The sequence below is a fragment of the Eumetopias jubatus genome, unplaced genomic scaffold (genome assembly GCF_037043125.1).
Source record: "Eumetopias jubatus isolate StellerSeaLion01/CBP00866 unplaced genomic scaffold, mEumJub1_p1.0 scaffold_6, whole genome shotgun sequence".
NCBI classification, from domain to species: Eukaryota; Metazoa; Chordata; class Mammalia; order Carnivora; family Otariidae; genus Eumetopias; species Eumetopias jubatus.
Genome location: NW_028274812.1, coordinates 16,055,873 through 16,080,179, shown reverse-complemented (window position 1 = coordinate 16,080,179; position 24,307 = coordinate 16,055,873). Strand labels below are relative to the sequence as shown.

Sequence of the window (24,307 nt, the reverse complement as noted above, 5' to 3'; positions counted from 1 at the left end):
CGAGTGGTCAGGTGTTTGCACACATCTGTAAGACTGAGTGCACAGGGTAGGCATGAATGCAGAAGGATTAGGTGTTCTTGGCCACTCAGATGTCACAAGTGGTTATTGGCATTGGTGACATGATCTTCTGAAAAAGCACACAACTCGTGGCAAAGTTAAGGCTAACCTTTCTTCAGTGTTCACTGTTGTTTGCATTCCTTGAAAACTGGGCATATATTGATAGCTTGAAAAAATATTATATTTCTGTGTAAAACAAACTAGGGGGAAGGTTCTAGCCCCCTATAATCATAAGCAGGTTTTTCAACTACAAGAGTGTCTGGAGGGAAGATCCTGTGGGCAGAGGACAAATTTCTGTGGGACTACCCTGCATGTTGCAAGATGTCCAGCATCCTGCCCCACCCACAGCTCCTCCCACTCACTAGGACAACCAGATAGACCCCCAGGTGGTACCCCTCTGTTGGGCGCTGACAATCCTTCCGCACCTCCATTCTTTCATCTGTAAAGCCAGGGAAAACCATGCATCTAAAGCACATAGAGAGGTTCCTGGCATGGATAAGTGTTTACTCCTAGGGACAAGAGTTCACCTTCCTTGAGGACCTGCTGTGTGCTGGGCACCCTCCTGGGGGCTTTATAGGTGTTATATATGTTCATATGTTTTATAACAACCCTAGGAGATAGTTACCAGGATAACCTCCTGTTCTAGGAGAGGAAATGGAACGTCAGGGTGAATTATTAGTTTGTCTGAAGGCAAACAGGTAGTGCAATGAGGATCAGGGATTTGAACCTAAGTCCTTGGCCCCAGAGCCTTTGCTCTTTCCGCTGTGCCTTACTGTTTCCTCAGTGGTCGCTGTCATTCCATATCATCATCATACGGCCTATGCAGAGCTCCTAATGGGCACTAAATGTTTTTTGAATGAAAAATCATTAATACACGAGTTGGCTAAATGACTTACCTGCTGGTAAATGTGTCCAAATTTCCAGTAGGCCTTTAATGGTGAATATGGACATATTTGCCAGGTAGTTTGTTGAAGCGGTATTTAAATAAAGAGCAATTAAATAAAAAGTAAGAAGTTTGGGGAAAGTATTGAAAGAAGTTTTGAACTTTAGGAATGTCTAACCTAACCTCAACTGTTTACATTTACAAAATGCCAGTTTATTTTCAATGAGATATCTAGCCCATCCCTCATTAAGATTTATGCATATTCTAAATAATGTTCCTAATGTAATTGTGCTTACCATCATAAAACGTGGAGCTAAAGTAGACCTTTGTCAAGACATGTTTTACGGAGATTAGTACTATGAAAGTTAACATAAAATGATTTTTAAATGTGATCAAGATTAAACTTGAGGTTTGAAATTCACAAAATGCAAGGCTATTTAAGGAGGTTATTAAGACCCAGTGTTCAGTGAGTGACTTCTAAATTTCCATTGTGTGACTGTTATTTTACCCTATCTTGGCTGAGAACTTTCAACCTAAAAAGAGTCAAATTACCCTTACCTAATATGTAAATTGTAGTTTAGAAAATTATAATTCCATGAGGTTGTTTTAAACTTTTAGCAATGTTTGGTGTAATTACAATATTGTACTGTCTTATTCAAAGAAAGCAGTAGAATTTCTGGCAAGGAATATTAGGAAACTGGTAACTGTTAAAGGAACAGTGGAGCCTTTTGTGGACCTCTTTATGTCTTTTGGGAGGCAGAGACAGAAACATTAATTATTAGTGTTTTCTAAAACCCTCCTTTCTTACCAGATTCAACCATAAAGTTGTTTTATCTATTAATACTTTGGGGGATTTTTTTGTGTTTTTTTTTTTTTTTAAGATTTTATTTATTTAGAAAGAGAGAAGACAGAGAGAGCACAAGCAGGGAGAGGGAGAAGCAGGCTCTCTACTGAGGGCTTCCAGAATGATACTGTAGAATTACTGTTGCCAGGACTCCCCATGAAGATGGTGTTTCTTTCCACCCCCGCCTCCCTCACATAAGTCATTCCCCCTTCTCGAAGGGGAATAGTTGGGGGGGGGGGAAGGGCAAGGGTCCTATCCAAGGGTGCTCCCTCCCTAGGAAGGGGTTCTGTCAGCAGGTAAAAATGGGGGTGCTGTAGACCTGCAAGACTATCTCTGTGTATTTCCACAAACACAAGATCACAGAAATACAATGTCTAGTGAAAAAGCAGGTTGTGGGATTGTAAGTATAGTCTAACACGTTCATAAGATACAAAAATAGCACTATATTTTATTTATGCCTTTGTATGTATTTATTTATGCCTCTGGGATGTGGGGGAGGAGGGAGCTCAACTGGGGGCCCAGGCATGGGAGATGGGGGAGGCTTCAGCTCTCTCTATGTTGTTTACCTTCTTTGTAAAAGGAAAGTAGGCAATTGTGGCAAAATGTTAATGTTTGTTAGTTATGCATTGAGGGAGGGGTGGAGAGGAAATGCAGGTCTGTAATTTAGGACAGAGGCTGAGACCAGAGCCTCTGATTGGCAGTCCTCATTAGAATGTGGTCAAGTATTTAGCATTTTTGAGCTAAATCTAGATGTTAATAGTCATGCTTAGAGGGTCAGGGCTTTACATTACTTTCTAGCGGAAGTGATGGATGAATGCCAGTAACTGATGTAGTCAGGCCAGCCCAGCCAGGTGGTGAGGCTTCCCCTACACACTGAACTGGGAGAAACCGAGGCTGCGTGCCCCGCTTTCCAGGGGCAGCGAGGATGGCTTATTTGTCCACGAAGTGCTCCTTATTCCACACTGAGATGTTCAGTTATATTCGAATGAGTGAGGTTCTTAGAAAATTTTCCATATTTTCAGGGCACCTGGGTGGCTCAGTCGGTTAAGCGTCTACCTTCGGCTCAGGTCAAGATTCTGGGGTCCTGGGGCGCTTGGGTGGCTCAGTCGTTAGGCGTCTGCCTTCAGCTCAGGTCATGGTCCCAGGGTCCTGGGATCAAGCCCCGGATGGGGCTCCCTGCTCAGCAGGAAGCCTGCTTCTCCCTCTCCCACTCCCCCTGCTTGTGTTCCCTCTCTGGCTGTCTCTCTCTCTCTGTGTCAAAATAAATAAATAAAATCTTAAAAAAAAAAAAAAAAGATCCTGGGATCAAGCCCGCATCAGGGTCCCTCCTCAGCGGGAATCTCCTTCTCTCCCTCTCCTCCTCCCCCTCTCCCCTGCTCATGCTCTCTCTCTCTCTCAAATGAATAAATAAAATCCTTTTAAAAATGTCCATATTTTCAAGTGTTGCGGCACACAAACATTCTGAATGTCAAACACCAGCAATGTGAGTACCTTCTCTTGATTTGCCCCCATCTTGTTTAGTCCTTTTTTGTTTGTTTTCTAAAATTGCGTGAATGTTTTGTTTGAGTGTGGATTGTTATTACTTTTTAGGGCTAGGCAATAATTTAATGATGTAACTTCTAAAAATATTCAGAACAACTAAAAAACAGTTTTTTTACCTCCAAAAAGCATTTCTTTGTTTAGCACTTAACACACACAAAGGAGGTAGCGTTGAGAGCAAGAACCGTTCTTGAAGTCAGATGAGCAGGAAACCCTTTGGAGTTCCACACGTATAGCCTGTCCTTCTGCATACTGGCATACATACTTGTTCCCGCTTTCCTGCCTGAATTCTGGAGCTTGTGATCAGACCCTCTTCTAACAGTTACTTTGCATTGCATAGCTGTAGGGAATTAATGGGCACATCTCAACCTCTAAAATTTCAGCTCTTTCATCAGCAAAACTTTAAACAAATCTCACACATCTTTTCTAAATTAGAAATGTAACCTTGACCTCAGTCCCAGAGTTACTATTGTGCACAGAAAGAAAACACTGTGTAATGTTGAAATAATGTGCAAACTGAAATGATAGAAATGAAAAATGCTTTAATGTTTCTGAATAGGCTTTATTTTCACAAACACATCAGTTAAAATTAGGTTCACCCACAAATAACAGCAACAGCAAAAGAAAGGGGTCCAAAGCAAATGCAAGTTTATTTCTCTGTCACATAAAAGAAATCCAGTCTAGACTGGAATGGCAGCTCCTCAATCATCAGGGGCTCTGTGCTGCCTAGTAGTCCAAAATGGTTGCCCAAGCCCCTGCCATCACATCTGTATCCCAGCCAACAGGAAGAAGGAAGAAAGGCACACCCCCTTTTTAGGAGCCTTCCTGGAAGTTACACCCTACACTTCTGTTAATTAATCACCTGAGTCACACTTAACTACAGCTAAGCCATACTTAGCTACAAGAGAAGCTAAGACATTTTCTGATTCTACATGGTCTCTTTCAAATAGAAAGGTGGGTTGATAACCCACTGTCAGCATGACATAGCTCCAGAGGTTTTCCAAACATACAGTTGACTTAATGCCACATCACCCATGTCACCATCTCCTTTTTTTTTTTTTTAAGATTTTATTTATGTATTTGAGAGAGAGAGAATGAGAGAGAGAGAGAGAGAGAGAGCACATGAGAGGGGGGAGGGTCAGAGGGAGAAGCAGACTCTCTGCTGAGCAGGGAGCCTGATGCGGGACTCAATCCTGGGACTCCAGGATCATGACCTGAGCCGTAGGCAGTCGCTTAACCAACTGAGCCACCCAGGCACCTGTCACCATCTCCTTTTTGACAGCACCTGCCAGGTGGCCAGGCTGGGTGGAGGAGAGCAGACTTTTGGCTTCTCTACATAACCATGCTTAGGATTATTTTTAAGTCAGCCAAACCGACCAGCTCACTTTCATTCTTAAGTACATCACAGATCATTTTTGAAGAAGAGTTTAGAACATGGCCAAAAGTAAGACCGGTTTTATAAATCGTGACTCCTTATAATAGAATACTATATAATATTACCTGACAGATGTTAATATCTTGAGGAAATGCTCCATATTAGGTTCACTGAAAAGACCAGGATATAAAAGTATCTATAGAGCATGACACCCATTATGTTGGAGATACAGGCATGTTAGTAGGGACCTCTGTCCTTGTGACAGCCACCACTCACTGGCCTACAGACCCATCTCAGAAATTTGCAAGCTAGGTGGGCATAATGAAGCCTTGTATGAACGCTTACCTTTGCCAGTATAATAATAATGAGTATTTCTATACACTTAGCATTTCCCCGTATAATACAAATAATCCTATTTTAATCAGCAGCTTTACCCAAGTCAGACCCACTTTTAGAGAAAAGGCCAAGCTAGGGACATACCAAAGAGAAGCAGAGGAGAAAGAAGTGGCAAATTGAGGTTCGCTCTTTGTTTATACAAAATGAGAAGTAAGGCAAACTGTGGTTTCAGCACCTTTGGGGCTTAGGCATAGAGTAGAGGTCAGGAGGTGGGAACATTAGAATTATTCCTCATTATTTGTTACCTTTTCCCTAGAAAATATGTTACCAGACATCTCAAGGGTATCTTTCCTCTGTCAACAGTAGAGTGATAGCCAGGAACATAGATTCTAGTGAAAATAGTTAAAAGTGCCTGATTTGTTTTTTTTCTTCACATCAAATTTTCCAATAATGTATCACTAATAATATATCCATTTTTTAAACAGAAAAAGCCTATACTGAAAATAAGCCAAAGAAAAAATATGTGCCTGCCTCCTTTTCAAGGTTATTTTCTTAACTTGGAGCTTTTTACAAATATAAACATGAATTACTAGTCTTTTCAGCGTGTTCTCATTTTATTGTCTTAAAATTGGATCCTTTCAAGGTCCAGTCCTGTTGGACAGGCATGGGGGGTGGGGGGCTAGTCTTAACGTTTCTGTCTATGTCACAACTACCGCAGGAAACGAAGAAAGCAGGACCGTGCGGACCATTCCCGCCTCCATGCCCAGCAATAGAGCCTCAGGATCAGTGAGAGGAACATTGCACCTGTCACCCTAAATATAAAGATAATTGTTGATAACACTGAGCTTGCGATCACTGTTCCTTGTGAGCTCCCTGTACTGTTTGCACCAATGCTGAGCAGAATGGAGCCAGGCTTGAATAATCATGACATTGATCTTTCAGGAAACCAGTAGGACTAGACATGAATGTAAAAACAGCAGGTCTAGCCTCCTCCCTTCTTAGATAGGAAACCTGCAAAGTAGAGTCTGGGCCAGTGACCCTTGGATGTTTTGACCAAAATTGAGAGCGTGAAGTACATTTTTTACACACGTGCATGTGCGCATGTACAAAAAAACTGAATCACGCCTTCTGAAACAATACTACTTACTCTTGTGTGCTGTATCTTATTATTGCCTATACTGTTTCTTTTTCTCTTTTTAATTCTGGGTGCAACCCCATACGTTGATTTTGTGACCCACTAATGGGTCTCTGCCTTCAGTTTGGATAATCCCAGCTCTGCCTGTTTGTTGAATACATTGTAGTATCTTCCAGCTTTCAAGGTTAAAATGTTTTTTTCTGTCTTAGTGTCTTCTATTAGAAGTTGCCATACTAGGAATGTTGATGTATTTCATTTGTTCTCAAGCTCCATAATCATAGTTTCACTTGCTGGGTTTCTTGTACTTGCAGAAAAAGCTATTACTGGTTTTTTTATGTTTTTTTTTCCCCCCTTGGAAGCTTTCAGATAAAATATATTTCTCTTTTGACCTCTTTACTTTTTTCCTCCTTGGGTTTGTTTTCATAAAATGCTCCATGAAAATTGTCCTATTTCATCTTTTGATTATTGTAGAGTGAGACATGTTAGGAGCAAATCCTTTCCGAATTGGCCACTCTTTTGAGTTGTTTTCCTTGTGTCCAGTTCTTGGGAGCAGCAAGAGAACAGCTCTGCCCCCATGCAATCATCCGAAATTCCAGGCCTCTGGCCAGAACTCTGGGACGCCATTGTTTGCTAAAAACAGAAGGGTTAAAACCCTGGTCATGGTGATGACATTGTACAAATGCTCATGATTGCAACAAGAAGATGGGAACTATTTGGATAATGGATTCATGAATTTAATTCAGTTGGATTTTATAAGGGAGGTAAAAATAACATGTATAATTTAATTTTCATCTTCAACATTTTTTTCCAAAATTAAATTTCACTTTGGTCAAAATTATTTTATAAAATAGGATGATTAATGGTGGTTTCAAATAATGGGAACCAGCTTCTATAATTAATTAACTCCAGAGGAAGGAAATTCTGGGTCCTGACACCAAAGCGCATCTTAGTGGCATTACTGGTATTTTCAACATTTTTTTTGTCATTACTGAAAACTTAGGGTTCAAGCTGTTCTATGTCCTTTTGATATTTTGCTTATTTTTTTTCTTTCCTTTCCCCAGATACATCCTCTATAACTTTCTCATGCATTCTTTACTACTACCAAATTCCCTAATATATATATATATTGTGTATACACAATATACACATAAGCATTACCATCACCAAAAGGGTAAGTGGAAAGACTCAGGCTAGTATAAATACTGTTTAATTACTGATTTCTTTATGTGGGTCTCCTAATATGTGCCCGGTTGGTTCTACATATTCTTAGGGAAATTTCACCTTAAGACATTTAATAAAACCAAAAAAGAACATAGATTAAATAGACAAATCCAAAAGACCAGAAAGGATTTGATTTTTTGTAAAATTTCATAGACTTAAGATGATTCAGATCCTCAAAATTAATATGTGACTTTGAATGGAGTCTTCCCTGAGTTTATCTGCAGACAGCTGCAGCTGGATAGACATGTTTACATGGGGCAGAAAGAGTCGGTTTGAAGAGTCTAGTTTCCACTTGCTTTAGTGCTGTTCAGGAATTATAGCCCATGGTGCTTCAGAATGTCCAGCATATTCCTTGCTTCCTCCTGTACAAAGATTTTATTTTTATTTCTGATTTGTTGGGAGAAAATAAATGCTGACTACATGGAGGCTACAGTTTCATTCCTCCCTCTGTTGAGAAGAAATCTTCCGAGGATTCAGTTAGAATCGGCCCTGTGCAGACATATTTCTTACCTCAACCCCTTTTGAGCCAAGTGGATTTTCGAGGAGTAGTTCTTCCGTGAGCCCTCTCACAGTCCATAAACTCAAGTTCATGTCCAAAGTAATGGGGAACTCAGTATGTCATCTATTTGATACCCGTGTTTTTGCATGTATCATAAAGGAAAAAAACTATCGCCGTTATAAATTGGCTCTGAAATCTGAAAGTTTTGATCTTCTGAGGACACATGGAATCAAGGGCACCTTAGTTACCCAGCAGGTGGAAATTCCGCTAGCAATTCTCAGGACAGCATCAGGCATATCAAGTAGCCAGAAACTCAGGGAAAAATGATCTTGGTGCCTCAGTTTAACTCAGTTTAACTTTGTTAAACTGGAGGGGTTTCCCCAAGGTAAAAACAAACATGAGAATTTAGATCTAAAGCAGTTGTTGCCTTTTCTCCCACTGTGTACGTGGTGATAACGGGAACGTGCGAGAGAGTGGGCATCGTTCGTTTCCCCAACCAGTGCCTGGCTGGAGGAGGCTGGGAAGTCAAGTCTTGGGGGCTGACTCTCCCAGTGGAAGGGGCCATTTGGTTCTCGGTAGGCCAGGTGACCAAGCGAGTGTTCTCTGCTGTGGCCCATTGCTGCATTGGGTACCAAGCCCAATGGAACTGGTCTGGGGAGCTTCATCTCTGGGAGCTCTCTCCTTGTTCCCTTGTAAACTCCCCACTGCTGCCCAGGACTTGGCCCTGTTGGCACGCAGACCAAGAAGTAACAGGAGATTGTGATTCACAATCCCTGGATTATTTGCTCCAAGAGAGAAAACAAATTTATGGATTCCATTTAAAAAAGAAAGAAAGGCATATCATAATGAACAAGACTCCAGATTACACGCTTTCTGTTATCACAGCAGACCCATATTGCAATGAGAAAACAAGTCACCAGTCAGAGTTCAGGAAAAGAGTTCAGAGCTATGTTTCCTGTACCAAAATATTGAAGTACAAGGTGTCAAGATTTTCTCTGGAAGCACCACCTACCAAGCAGTTCAGCTGGAGAAATGCGGCATGATTAGTTGGCTCGTGGGCAGGACGGCAGGGCAGGGACGCTGGCATAGACCGCGGTCAGATGGGCCTTGGTTTCAACCTAAGCTCCATCCCTCAGGGCAGTGTGAGCTTGGGAAGAATGGTTTATCCTTAGCCTTACGAGCTGTATGTGACAGGTCAAGGTCCCTCCCAGGTACTGAAGAGTGAAACAAGACAGACGACGTCTAGTATGTTGCCTAACACATAGGCAGTGCTTAGTGAATGTTAGTCTCTGTGCTCTCCCTGTGCCCAGTCTCTAATTAGAATAGCTTTCCCCATTGTATATGTTTCTTCTTGGCAGGAAGACCGACCATTGTTCCCACCTGTGTTGTTCCATATTGATTTTGTTCTGTCCATCCTTCCTTTCTTTCTCGGTGAGGGGAGTGCAGCATCCCCCAGTGAGGCGCTCGCTACTTTTCATCTGCAGGAGTTGCCATGGTGTAGTGAGCATGCAGAAATTATCCTGCCATTCTCCTATTTCAGGAACTTATGGTATAGACGGGTATCGTTAGCATAACAATTTTATATAATTTTTTTTATTCCGGCGTCTAATGGATTTGTAACATTCTCAGGAAGAGTATCTAGAAAGTATAAGACTCCTTCGTCATGCTTGAACCACAGCAATAACAACCTCTGTTGTTATTTTGGTGGATAATTCTAGTTTGGGGGTTTTTTTAGAAGGGGGTTGGTGAGAATACTGTGCATTGTAGGATATCCGGCAGCATCCCTGGCCTCTGCTTCCTAGATGCCAGTTACGACAACCAAAAATGACTGCAGACATTGCCAAATGTCCCGTGGAGGGGGGGGGTGGGCAGAATCAGCCCCCATTAGAGAACTACTGATCTATCCTTAAGGTTTGCGATTCCATAGTAATGGGTTCAGTAAATGTACCAAAGCATGAACCATTCAGAAGTCAGTGTGCTGCCCCTGAAGCTAATAATGCAGTATATGTTCACTAAATTGAGTTTAAATTTAAAAAAAATTTTTTAAAAGAAGTAAATGTGAAACAGACTTGAATTCAAATTTACTATGTACTGGTAAATAAATAAAAATTTTAAAATACCAGAGGGAATTCAAGCAAGAAAAAGTACAATGGGGAAAAGTCAGAAAGATGTTCCTTTTTAATGGAGGTGATTCATATTTCTGATCTTGGTCATGTTAAAAATGTACTCTGTTTCCTCCCTAAATGAAGACATGAGTACATACATGACTGCTTAAGGGCCAGGCAACATAATATAGATTCAGTAATTGTTAGATGAGAAAAAAAATGGAGGTTTTTCCTTAATGCTGAGATGCATGTGTTTAATTAAAAGTGCATAAAGCGTGTAGTGCAGAAGAGAGCTCTGAGCTGAGCATCCGAGGGACCCAGGACACCATCTCAGGTAGGTAACTGGCCAGGCACCTGGGAGCCCCGAGGAAGTTCATTCCCTCAGAACTCTAGAATTTTGTGAACCCATACTTTTTAGGTCCCCCCATGAGGTAGTGATGTAAATGCTTTTTTTTTTTTTTTGTAAGTTAGCTGATTGGTACTTGCTTATCTGAGTCCTCATTGTGATGAAAATCTTCAGTGCATTGTGTACTGCACATTGGACACATGATAGGATAATTTGACATAGAAAAATCATCCCTCTGCCTCATCAAAGAATTTCCTAGACACGGTATGTGCCTGCCAGTCGTGTTTTATTGGCGTTTCTGTTCAGTTTGTCCGGTGTGACTCAGGGCGCCCTCGCAGAGCTGCACGGAAAGCAGGGGCCTGGTTGTGCAGGATTGGTTGTCACTTTCCACCTGAACCTTGAGCTCTGTTTCCTGAGAAAGTCCTAACAGTCTTTGTCCAAACAGCTAGTCCCTTCCCAGCGCAGACCCACCGACACTTCCTTTCTGAACAGATTATGGGTTATAAAGTTTAAATCAAGCCTTGCTACCAAATCACGACCTAACAGCTTCTGTGCTTACACAGAAGATTATCAGTCAGTTTCCTGTTTTCCGTCATGCTGTAAGGTGAATAGATGTGACCTCCGCCCCCCCCAAAGAGATTGCCAAGACAAATAATTGTTGTGGCACACGCAAATATTTTCCTACAAGCCTTTTTAAATACGCAGCTTTCAGAAAAGCATATTACATGCTTTTCAAGAATGCAAAGTCATAGTAAGTATCCCTGCTTCATGACTCAAGAAGAGCTGTCTATTAAAATCAACATTAAGTAACTCTTTAGCATGTACGTCTTTTAAAATTTATCAATAGCAGCAAATAGGATAAGTGACTAAATTGCTTATTTCAGATCACTAGGAAAACTTAACTTACAGGTTGCTCTGTTGACCATTCTCAGGAAGTGTCTGGGAACTAGAACCTGCCTGTGGGAGTGGCTTGTCCCCTGCTCACGTCAAGACGCAGATACACAGCTGTCCATTTCCAAGCCGCTATGTGTGGATGTCGCCTTAGGAAGTGGTGCTTCCTTGTGTGATTAGCGACTGTGCACCAGCATACCTTTTCCACACTGTTTTCCTTAGCAGCCCGATATTCGAAAACAAATAACCTAGAAAATGATTCCATGCCATATTTCAGAGCAGTCTGCAAAGTGTGAGAATCTGGCACTTTCTTCTGTTTGCTACACATTATTTGCCTCCATATTTCCTTTGCATTGGGAAGCCACAGCCCCTGGACCTTTATTAATGTATCCTGTTTCCTTCCCCAACTGCAGTTCTCTTTGTTGCTGCTTTTTTTTTTTTTTCAGTTTGTCTCTTAAAATATGAAATTAAGCTTAGCTGGCCCATGTAGACATCTGCGATGGTCATACCTTTATCGGATATGACATTTACACCTTTTATTAAGCCTATTTTGCTACTGTAAGGGAAAAAGGAAGCATGATAGGGAGATATAAGAACATTGTTAATTATTTTTTTTTTTTTGTATCTTCCTGTCTCCACTGAACGATGGCCCTGACTCAATCACCGCTGGCTCTGAATCCCACTCCACTAGTTTCTTCACATCTCTAATAATTCGTTCATTTGTATGCACCAGGTACCGTGGCAGGTAGCAGACATACAGAGATGAGTAGGACATGGTCCCTGTCCTCTGAGTGGGAGATGCCACCTAAGTCTAATTGGGATGCCGCATGCAGAGATAGGTATGGGCCCGGTGAAGGAGCAAACCAGAGGGCCGGGACAGGCAGGAGGGCTGGCCATCTCCCCTGAGAGGATTGGGGCAAACTTCTGGAGCATCTGGGCCGAGGCTTGGACAATGAGTTAAAGAAGAGAGGTGGGAGAGAGGAGCATTCCAGTTGTTCCCATCTGGAGGAGGGTCAGAGGTGACAAACATAGTATGTGCGGGCTCTGCAGGAAGCTTGATATTAGTAAAGCACAAGATTTCAGGCAGAGTGAACATGGACATAGGCGTGTGCTTGAGGTTACGTCGGGGTGGCCTTAGTTTTTATAAGGAAGTTGAATGTCCTCCTTGAGGCAGTAGTGAGCTGATGAAGGTAGGAGAGCATGGTGACTACATGGCGAAGTTGAAGGAAGAGAAGAGACGGTTCCTGAAGTGACCTTGAGCTTGCACTTTCCAGGGGAATGAAAGGATTATAAATGAACTGTGCTATTGATACACGTGTGACCAAGTGTTAGAAAACCTTGCTATTCTCCTGCTCCCTTTTTGTTTGTTTTAGAGATATACACATTCATCCAGTGCCTACTGTATGCCTTGCAGTGTCAGTCTCTCAAACAGACATGACCCCTTTCCTCTTGGAGCTTAGTCTAATAGGGGAGCTTCAAGTGGAAAAGGCGTCCAACTGGAAAGACCTTGATCAAATGCCGCACACATTCGTCTACTTCCAACCATAGGGCAACATTGAGCAGTTTTTCCAATATAACAACATTGAAAAGACACACACACCACTCTGTTACTTGTATCCCTACTCCTCAGAGCTGATCAGACCAGAGAACAGGTCGTGTTGGTTGAGATGACGGACTTCTCCAGTCGTCATGGATCATTTCTCTTCATCTTCCCCAAGCTGATTTCTGCTCTTGCTCTCTCCTTTACCTGTGAATCCCTTCACTCCTCCCTCACCTCCCTCCACTCCCAACTCCTTACTTCTCTGCCTGGAGAAATCCTGCTGTCCCTCAGAGCCTGACTCCATCATCCCCATTCTCCAGCCCTGCCCTGCAACATCCCCACGCACCACGTCCTCCTCTGCAGTCCAATAGCAGACAGTCTCTCCCCCTCAGCTCCCTGGACTGCTTGATGTTAGGGACCCTAATCCTGGGCCATTACCGTGAGCAAAATGCCTGGACGTAGCAGGAATTCAACAAATGCTTAAGAATTGAGTATGATTTCTAGCAAGTGGGAGAATTGTTCTCTTGGTAATAATGTAAGCTCCCACTATGCAACCATAAAGCAGTAGTGGAGTACTTGACATGTGCTATCTCGCTTAATTCCCCCAACAAGTCAAATGAGGACATTGAGATTCTAATAGGTTAAGTAACTCACCAGCATTCACTCGTTGGTTGTCACTGTTCAGTTGACAGCTCATATGCACAGCTGTCCGGACTGGACCCGGAGGTTCCAGTATCCCTCCTGGATACTAACCAGGAGGATGGTCACCTTTCCCCTACTGGGAGCCCACTCTGTAAGGACCATGGACAAAACCAACTGAACATTCCTCTTCTGGGAGCCACTATACCACTACCATGCCTCTTCTGGGAGCCACTATACCACTACCATGCCTCTTCTGGGAGCCACTATACCACTACCATGCCTCTTCTGGGGGCCACTATACCACTACCAAGTCACCACTGCTTTTCCCAAGAGGTACCACTGAGATAGGAATTGTTACTTTCATGATCTCTCATTTTGACCACCACTAATCAAATCACTAGAATTGTCCCAAACAGTGCTAAAAAGGAATGTCTTTTGCTTCTTTAGCTCATTCTGCTATATCACTTATTCAAAGAAAATAAAATAAAGGACAAAGTGACTTTATAGCTAAATTCATTCCAAATTGAATATTTTTAAAGAAATACTTTTCAATTTGTCAAAAGCATATCAACAGTCATAAAAATTTTTTTACATTCTCTGGCATCATGCTCTCACCCTTGGGAATTTATTCCAAGAATATAATTTGAAAGAGGTTAAATCTCATATGCACAGATATTTTGCAGCATTATTTATATTGGAAACAAGCCAAATGTCTAATAACGGGGAACAATTTTGTAAATCTTGATACATCAACCTAACAAAATTATAAGCTGCCACTTAAGATCGTAAATTTTGAGTTTGTAGTACAGGGAGAAAACTCTGAAAATTTTTAAAGTAAAGGAGCAAACTACAAAATTCTACCTATTCTGTAAAAATTATACAGGCATATGAAGTACTTAAAGGAAACAATAAAGGTTTAGAACGACGGGTTGATGTATTTAGAATTTGAAATTATATGTGACACTTCATGATTTTATTTTCTGAATTCTTGTTAAAATGTGTGCATTCAGTGACTGCTCAAAATATCTTCATTCATTCACATTTTAAATGTTTTGATTTTATCTTAGTAATTTTTTTACTGCCAATTCCTGTCTCTGCCATAAATTATGGCCTTGGTTGGACAGTCAATATATAGTGCATATTTCATAAATGTTTACTTCCTATTGCATTTAGATTATTCTTTTCCTAGAGTGTGCATCTCAAATTTTAATGGGCATTCATCTCACCTGGGGATCTCATTAAAATGCTTATTCTGATTCACTGGGTCTGGGGTACCTAAAATCTGTGTTTCTCATAAGCCCCCTGGTGGTGCTGGTGCTGGTGCTGCCCATCCCAGAGCTCTCCTCTGTGTGTGGAAATGATGCTGCTGACCACATGCCAGTCAGTAGTCGTATCTTGGAAGGCAGTGTTAGGTATTCTCTCAGCTACCTCCACAGTAACATTTCTGGTAGTTTGGGGGCAGAGGAGAGGATGGCTAAAGATGAATGTCATCTGTGCTTACGGAAGAAAGATGCTATCTTATCAAGCCTGATGATTAATCTTCTTAAGCCTCTCAACTAACTTGAATTTTGTCAGTCGACAGAAATGACCAGGTGGCATTAAATAAATGATTCTCTGCATGCTGTAAAAAAGTAAGAAGGGCCTTCTATAGTAATCATGCTAGCAATGTCCTTTGATACAATCTGGAACCCAATTAAAAAGTTGACAGTCCCACCTGTGGTAAGAAATGCTTTGCTTTGGGTGTCCATACTGGAAGAAGAATCTTGGCCTTGGCAATGAATCCTTAAGGCATGGTAGTCTAAAGCAGAGTGGAGAGCCATCTTTTTAGAGAATGGAGGGAAGTGGAACATTTTCTATGACTGTGGGAAAACCGGTTTCCCGTTGCATAGGAACAAGATGCAATGCATAGGAACAAGGTGGTGGGGAATTTCAGCTGTCCTTTGAACCTGGGTCATACCGACGATGGCCAAAACTTACTCTTGTTTTGAGAAGATGATAACAAGTTTCCACCTTGATTCTCCACAGTAACTGAAGCTGGTTTTGGTGCTGATATTGGAATGGAGAAATTTTTCAACATCAAGTGCCGAGCATCTGGCTTGGTGCCCAACGTGGTGGTGCTGGTGGCAACGGTGCGCGCTCTGAAGATGCACGGAGGCGGGCCAAGCGTAAGTCTCCTACTTCCTTCCCAGCAAAACACGTTTTAAAATTAAGATGAAGCAGAATTTCACATCTGAAACCTTCAAACCCACTCCATAGCTGCGGTATTTTTATACGTCTCCTTTTTTATAAGTCTCCATTATAAGGCACTTACCATTTGGTAAATTCCAGTAAATGGTGACACTCACAAAGTCATTTCTAAGCAGTATTTTGGGAAGGAGCATAATGTGAGCACTTTTGAGTCCTAAGATTTATACCTGAACCTCAGGTCAACATTTTATAACCCTATGGTGATGGGAGGATGGAAGCTCTTGTTCCTGAGCAGAGAACATAAGGATTAGAGTGATTGCTTTTGTGGGTGAGGTTTTTTAGTGTTCGTACAGATAGTTTTTTGGTTCACTGATGCAATGTCTCATCAGATTTCATCTAGAACTATTTTCCTTCTGTTTCTGCTTATTCTGATTTCACTTTATAGCTCTGTTACAGCACTGAATTATTTCTAAAAGAGCTTTGCTTGGAAAAGACGCCCTATTTTAACATTTTTTACAGACTTTTGGTATTAACCTGTCATATATGTAATTCACATACATCTGAAAGAAAATTTTTTCTTTTTTCATTTTGAGGTTTCTTTCAAAGGGAGAATAAGAAATGTTATACTGAGTAACATACTTTATTTTTGAAATAAAATTAAGTTGGAGTGTCATTATCATTTATAACATTGTTATACTAGACAAACTACCAAATCTGATTGCTTAATTGGTAATACTGTGTATACAGAAGTCACATAATCAATGATTATTACATAGCAAATACATTTTTGCCATCATGAAATCCATCTCTGATGGGCATTGTATAATCATGTTAGCAATTCTTTGTCCTAGGAGAAGCTGACATTATTTTATCCCATTTTATAGCAAAGGGATTTGAGGTTCAGACCAGTTTGGGGAATGTGAGCAGTGTGACCTGGCTTGCCGAGAGCCAGATCTGAAGTCTGAGGTTTAGATCCAAATTCCTTTCTCTGTCCACCAGGCAGAGCTGAGCATTAATGAAGGGTAAACATTTTCTGAATCCCAAATCCACTAGTAAAACCAAACACTTCAGAAGTTCATTGTAGCCGAAAGCTTCATCTTCAGGTACAAGATTGACACATGTATTATTAAGCGGTAGATCCTAAAGAATTCTGATTTTGTTCAGAACACCCTTTGTTGCTACAATGACTCCTTAACTTTAGATTTTGAATCTGTATTCCAATTTCCATTTCTCCCTCACTGTTTTGCACCCTGAACGTTATAAAATCCAAAGACTTTGATACTGGAAAGGGCTTAGACATTGTCTGAGTCTGGCTCAGTCCTTGTAAAGATGAAATAACTAAGCTAACAGAAGGATTCAGTGATTTGCTTCATATCATCCGTCGTCTTAAGGGACTAACCAGACTCTTGAGTTCTAGTCAAGTGTTTTTCCATAGTCTCCTTTCTGTCTCATAAAAATTCTCTACGTCATTTATAATCCTATTTTAGTTCCTCTTAGTGTGTGTGCTTGTTTTACACTGGTTGCTTTTCCCTCTTGACCTTACTCTTGTACGTCTTCCACTTCACATCATGGTTCCAGCCCAGTGATTGTTAACAGGGCTCACGATTGGTAGGCACAGATCTGGGTGGAGGATGATAGAAGGAAAGGATCGGGAAGCCTGGGAAAGCTTAGTATCCCTCTCCTGAGCTCCAGAGGAGCCTTCCACATTGCATTGGTTTATGACTGTCTCTGGGTGTCTCCCTTCTCTACTCTGAATTCCTTGAGATCAGGGACTATATCTTATTAATGTGTGTATCCCTAATGCCTGGCAGAGTCTTTATCCAGGAAGTGTTTTCAACAACTAAATAATAAATGAACTTTCATCTTCTTAATCCTATACTCTGTATTATCCATCTCAGTGTCTTTCCTTCTTACTTGAAACAACTGTGTGGTAATGTTTTTGATCCATTATAATTTCTACTTCCTTTAGGTATCATTACACAAATAACCATGGCAGTCTCTTATGTTTATTCAGCTTGTTTTTTTCCATAATCTGTGCAGTGGAAAATCCTGTCACCCTTGAACTTGCCCATTTTAGCCCCAATAATTCTAAATTCATATCCTGTCTTCCAAAGTGCTGACCATTCATGCTGCAATGTAAGAACTAATAATTGTTATACTTACGGATCTCGACATCCTTTACCATTAATTCTTTAAAATACATTGTATTAAGAACCAATATGCTGTGTATTTATGCAAAAAGAGATTTATTATAAGGAATTGGCTTACACATCTCTGGAGGCTAACAAGTCCAAAATCTACAGAGTGGGTCAGCAGGCTGGAGATTTAGGAGGGCTCACGTTCCAGTTCCAGTCCCACTCTGAAGGCAGTCCGCTGGAGAATTTTTCTTGCACAGAATCTTTCTGTTCTATTAGGGCCTTCAACTAATGGATACAGACCACCCACATGGTGTGCGTGGAGTGGAAGGGCAGGGCACGGATCTGTTTTACTCAGAGTCCACGAGTTTAAATGTTCTTCTCACCCCAAAGACACCCCATAGAAACACTCAGAATAATGTTTGACCAACTGTCTGCTACCCTGTGGCACAAACTGATACCTAAAATTAACCATCGCACCCATTGCTACTGATTTTCTTGCATGATGCAATCACCAGATCTTCTTTTCTTTCCTTTTCTTTTTTTTATATTAATAACCAGTTGGTCTAGTACTATTTATTTAAATAGTCCCTCCTTCTGTCTTATCTTTAGGCCTACTTTGTGATACATGTGTAGGTCTTTTTCTGGAATCTCTCTTCGGTTCTGCTGGCCTATTTACATATAATTGTGTCTGTGCTGCCCTGATACCTTTATGGCAAACTCCACACCAGGGTGTTCTGTTTCTTCATGTGTGCCCAGCCTGGTATTGGTCCTTTTGACTTCCATCTGTATTTTAGAATTAGCTCATAAAGTTCCATAAAGAATCTTTCCAGGATTTTTATTGGAAGGGCATCATATCAATAGATCGATTTAGGGAAATTTGACAGATTGCCATCTAAGATGATGGGAATGCCTCTTCACTGATTTGGGTCTTTTTAAGTGTATTTTAATAACGATTTACAGTTTATTCCACAAACAGCTTCTTCATCTTTTTATGGATTTGTTACTGTGTGCTTTACATTTTTGTATAGTTTTAACAGGTTACTTCTGGATTCTTATATATTACTTTTATATCCACTGACTTTTTAAAATTAAGGTGTAATTGACACAAAACTTTAGTTTTAAGTGTAAAATAGAATGATTGGACATTTGTATACATTACAAAAGGATCACAAATCTAGTTAGCATCTGTCGCCATGCATAGTTAAAAAATTTTCTCGCAATGAGGGCTTTTAAGATCTACTCTCGGGGCGCCTGAGTGGCTCATTGGTTAAGCATCTGCCTTCGGCTCAGGTCATGATCTCGGAGTCCTGGGATCAAGCCCCGCATCATCAGGCTCCCTGCTCAGCAGGGAGTCTGCTTCTCCCTCCCTCTGCCCCTCTCCCTGCTTGTGCACATGCATGCTCTCTCTCTCTCTCTCTATCTCAAATAAATAAATAAAATCTTTAAAAAAAATCTACTCTCAGCAACTTTCAAGTATGCAATACAGTATTATTAACTATAGTCACAGGCTATACATTACATCCCTGTGACTTTAGAATTGTCTTAGTAATTGTACTAATTTATCTGTAGACACTTGAGAGTTCCATGTGGGCAGTCATGTCTGAAAATAATGACAGTTCTGTTTCTTCCTTTCTAATCTTTATACTTTTTTCTTGTCGCTAACCAGGTCTTTCTAGTTGGCAGTGCAGTATTAGGTAGGGGTGCTAATAGTAGACCTCCTTTTATTATCCTGATCTGGAAGAGAATATGTTTAATACTTCTTCACTACATCTGATTTTTCTATAGGTTTGTAGTATATATTTTTATCAAATTAAGGAAACTGGCTTCTCTTCTTATTTTGCCAACATTTTATTCTAAATAAATGTTGAGTAACTTTCTTGGTCTTTTAAGATGATATGTTTAATAGATTAAACTATTAAAATTACAAATTATATTACTTACTCAACTTTAATACTTCATCTTTAAACTGCCCTTGCCACCTCCTACATTGTTGTGAGAAATAGGCCCTGAAAAGGGGAAAGTAATGGCAATTACTTTAACATTATTTAGAATTTATTGAGAATGATGGTACACCTTATATAAGTCAGGTTTCACTCAAATTATAAGTTCCATTTTATGCTAGGATAATGGGCACCAGTAAGAAAATTCTCAGTGTAGGCTCAAGTTAGAATCACCTGTACTGATCCTGGGTCTCACTCCCAGAAATCCTGGATAAATTGGTCTGGACATCAGTGTTTTGGTTTTTTTTTTAAGATTTCATTTATTTATTTGACAGAGAGAGACACAGCGAGAGAGGGAACACAAGCAGGGGGAGTGGGAGAGGGAGAAGCAGGCTTCCCGCGGAGCAGGGAGCCCGATGCGGGACTCGATCCCAGGACCCTGGGACCATGACCTGAGCCGAAGGCAGACGCCCAACGACTGAGCCACCCGGGCGCCTACATCAGTGTTTTTTAAAAGCTTCCAATAAGACTTAGGTTCAGCTGGGGCTGCCAGTTGTTGGTTTAAAAGTACATTTTGTGCTTTTTAAATGCACCTTCTCAAAAAGTGACCATGTTTTGTTTTTCCTTCAGATCTTTATCAGAGTAAGCTTTTTTTTTAACAACAACAACAACAACAACAACAACAAAAGACAGGATAAAGTGGTCAAGATTCCCAGTAACAATAAATAAATCTTCCTCCCTTCAGTGTTTAGTACGATGCCAATTAACCATTTATTTTTTTAAAGATAAGAAAACCAAGCCCCCAGATTAGCAAACACATTGGCAAGTTGCTGGTTTCCAAGCGAGTTACCCTTGTCAAATCACTCAAATCTTTTCAATATATTTGGGCTTTTCAACACTTCCAGCCTGCTGGGCACAGTTAAGTAAAAGGCATTTGCTCTAAGAGCTCCCTGCTACCGTCCTGTACCCTTGTGGACGTATTTGGCTTCCATGGAAGTGGGTACAGGAGATGAAGCGGGGGTTGTGCATCTGCTGGGTGGTGGCATGCACAGGATTGGAGGTGGGTGCAGGTGTGCGGGCAAGAGGTAGGGCGGGAGAAAGGAAGTCCTTCAGCCCCTACGGAAACAAACACTACAATCCAGTAGGGCTCATTCGGATGCATTTTCCATGAAGCTGCTAGAAATTCAACCCACCTGGCTACTCGTAAATGCAACAAGTATCAGAATAAGCATTCTAATGGGTTTGTTCTTCATTTTTGCCTTTTCTTGTCTCAGGTAACTGCTGGTGTCCCGCTAAAGAAAGAATATACAGAGGAGGTAAGAGCAGGTGTCTTGAAGGCTTATGTGCAGAACCATTTAAATCCAGTTAACCATTGGCTAGCAATTGAATCTCAATCAGTCAATGAGTCCTCCACCAGTGGCCTCTTGGAAAACTGCTTTTCTAATGATCCCGGAGGAAATGGGTGGGGGCGAGAGATAAAGTCCATTCAGTTAACTCTTCATTCTTAAGAAATGATGGATGTAGGATTCACATATGTACTGTTTCCTACCCTCTGAGCAGCCATCAGAGCAGGAACCCAGTCTCCAGCACAGAAACAAATAGGAAGCTTTCACCCATGTATTCTTCTGCTATGGAAAAAACTGACTTTTGGAGCATATACAATTGGCTTTAATCACTCACTTGAGTTGCTTGACTCTTGGATAAATAGACTTTGATTTACTGGCAACAGTACCTCCTCGCTCCTACAGGTGGCACCAGGGATTTGAGCCGGGAATGGCTGGGCCACACTCCTCACCCTCCCCGGGGCCTTGTACCAACCTACAAGAGAACGAGCACATTGCTTATGCCCTGGCCGCCAGTCAGCAGCAGAAATAGCTGCCTGGCTCAAGACCTTGATACACCATTGGGTCCAGACTGATTTCAGAAATTATTTTGAAAATGAGCCTCCTCCTTCTGTAAGCCACCTTTTCTTGGAGGAAAAAGTGTTTTATGGGCTTGTTTAATAGCTTCTAGGACAGTAAAGGGAGCAGGATGGAAGCAAAACCCGCCAGAGTGGACTGGCCAGTTTAGTTTGGCAGCATTGGTCGGAGGCATACATGGGGGTCTGGTTTTCTTCTAGAACATCCAGCTGGTGGCAGACGGCTGCTGTAACCTTCAGAAGCAGATTCAGATTGCTCAGCTCTTTGGGGTTCCCGTTATTGTGGCTCTGAATGTCTTCAAGTAAGTGAAGCCCCCCACTTAAAATGTGTTCCTCTTGCTGGGCCACCCTGTGAACTCTATTTGTGTCTTGAGGGTGTTTGGTCTTTCTCGGCTTCATCTAAAACTATATAGAAATACTCTGCTCCTTCTGTTTGTTTGGTTGGTTTGGGTTGGGTTGGTTTCATTTTAACAGAAGTTTCTCAACTGTTTATGGGAAATGAAATCTATATAGTGAGTTAACATTTCCTTGGCTTTTATTTTATTTTTTTTTTAAATTCCACCCAGCATTTCTGTCTGAAAGACTGTGGATGATCAAAGGGTTATGTTATGGGATTTTCTCAATAAAACCCTTAACAACTTGAAATATTTGAGTCCTGTTGGAGAGGGGTTTTTTTCCTGCCAACGCTTTTCTTTAAGTCTGATTTATCTAAACACAACGTAACCACTTTTGATGTTGAGAATATATTCAGTGTTAGGGAGCAAAGTTCTGTATAAACGGTTAGTCTTTCTTTAAAAACATCACTAAATGAATACAGATGCAAAACCACAAACGTTTTCATCACTAGGACCGACACCCGCGCTGAGATTGACTTAGTTTGTGAGCTTGCGAAGCGGGCTGGCGCCTTTGATGCGGTCCCCTGCTATCACTGGTCCGTTGGTGGGAAAGGGTCGGTGCAGCTGGCTCGGGCTGTGAGAGACGCTGCCAATAAGGGAAGCCGTTTCCGGTTCCTGTATGATGTTCAGGTAAGCTCCACCTACCCTGTGCATTGGGCCAGTGGGGGGGGGGGGGCGGGGCACGACTTGTCCCGTTTATTGGCCACAACAACCCTCCAGATATGGAAAGTGCAGGGGAAAGAGGTTGAACCACCTGACCAAGGCCCATGGCCATAGGCAGAAGCTATCCTTGCCCCAGGGCCTGTGCTCCCAAAGCTACCCTCTACTTCCCAGGAGCAGGCCTGAGCGAGGAGGGGCTTTTGGGAACAGGGTTCGACAGCTGACACATTCAGGACTTGCTCTTTTGAGCAACTTATTTTTTTTTCCTTTTTTTTTTTTTTTAAAGATTTTATTTATTTGACAGAGAGACACAGCCAGAGCGGGAACCCAAGCAGGGGGGGTGGGAGAGGGAGAAGCAGGCCTCCCGCGGAGCAGGGAGCCCGATGCGGGGCTCGATCCCAGGACCCCGGGATCATGACCTGAGCCGAAGGCAGACGCTTAACGACTGAGCCACCCCGGCGCCCCATCTTTTGAGCAACTTCTTAAGGCTTGTGAAATCATGAGCAGTGTCTTCCTCGTCTGTTTCCGCCATGGTTCTCGTCCTTCACTGTGGTTTTCTGCAGCTCTATGTATGATATTTGTGAAATGCGTTTAGTTGTATAAATCCACGTGACTTGACACTTACCATCTCTACCATGTTGGGGTGTACAGTTCAAAAGTGTTAAGTACATTCACACTGTGGTGCAACCACCACCTATCCCCAGAGCTCTTTTTGTCTGGCAAAACCTAAACTCTACACCCATTAAACCCCGGCACCCCATTCCCACCGCCACCCCCACCCTGGGTAACCACCCTTCCCCTTTCTGTATCTATGAATCTGACTGGTCTGTGCAGCTCATGCAAGTGAAACCATCCAGTTCTGGTCTTTTTCGTGATGGACTTACTCTCCATCTCAGTCCTTTCAGGCTGCTGGGAGGAATAGCACGTACTGGGTCACTAATGAACAGCAGAAGTGGAGGCTGGGGCGTCCAAGATCAAGGTTTGGGCGGGCGTCTGGTGGGGCCGGATTCCTCTGTCACGCACGGCTGCGTACTCATTGCATCCTCAGGTGGAAGAGAACTGGGGTATCACTAGGGTCTGTTTTAGGAGGACACTAATCCCATTCCTGAGGCTTCCCATCTCCTGACCTAATCACCCTGAAAGCCCCACCTCCTCCTAATTCCATCAACCTAGTTGCCCCCAAAGTCCCCATGTCCCCTAACGCTGATCACATTGACGATTAGTCTTTAACACATGAATGGCAGGCGAGGGTACGAACACTCCGTTTGTATCATTTACTTAGAGTAATGTCAGCGTTCATCCATGTTCTTGCACATGTCAGAATTTTCTTCCTTCCATTGTATGTATATGTCACATTTTGTTGATTCATTCATCCGTCAGTGACCATTTTGGCTAATAAACAATGCTGGTATGAACATATGTATAAATATATCTCTTTAAGACTCTGCTTTCAATTCTTTGGGGTATACACCCAGAAGTAGAGTTGCTGGATTGTCTAATGCATTTCTTTTTTTTTTTTTTTTAAAGATTTTATTTATTTATTTGAGAGAGAGAATGAGATAGAGAGAGCACGAGAGGGAAGAGGGTCAGAGGGAGAAGCAGACTCCCTGCCGAGCAGGGAGCCCAATGCGGGACTCGATCCCGGGACTCCAGGAT

General features: G+C 41.8%; 1 protein-coding gene across 2 annotated transcripts in view; it reads left to right on the top strand.

The window, feature by feature from the left end:
• MTHFD1L (methylenetetrahydrofolate dehydrogenase (NADP+ dependent) 1 like) overlaps window positions 1–24,307 on the top strand; it is a 185,680-nt gene that overhangs the window by 93,643 nt on the left and 67,730 nt on the right. For both annotated transcript variants that reach the window (XM_028103372.2, XM_028103371.2), the window contains exons 21-24: window positions 15,439–15,578; window positions 20,953–20,994; window positions 21,798–21,898; window positions 22,444–22,621. In XM_028103372.2, the coding sequence (XP_027959173.1) occupies window positions 15,439–15,578; window positions 20,953–20,994; window positions 21,798–21,898; window positions 22,444–22,621 (461 nt within the window). The remainder of the gene's footprint in view (window positions 1–15,438; window positions 15,579–20,952; window positions 20,995–21,797; window positions 21,899–22,443; window positions 22,622–24,307) is intronic.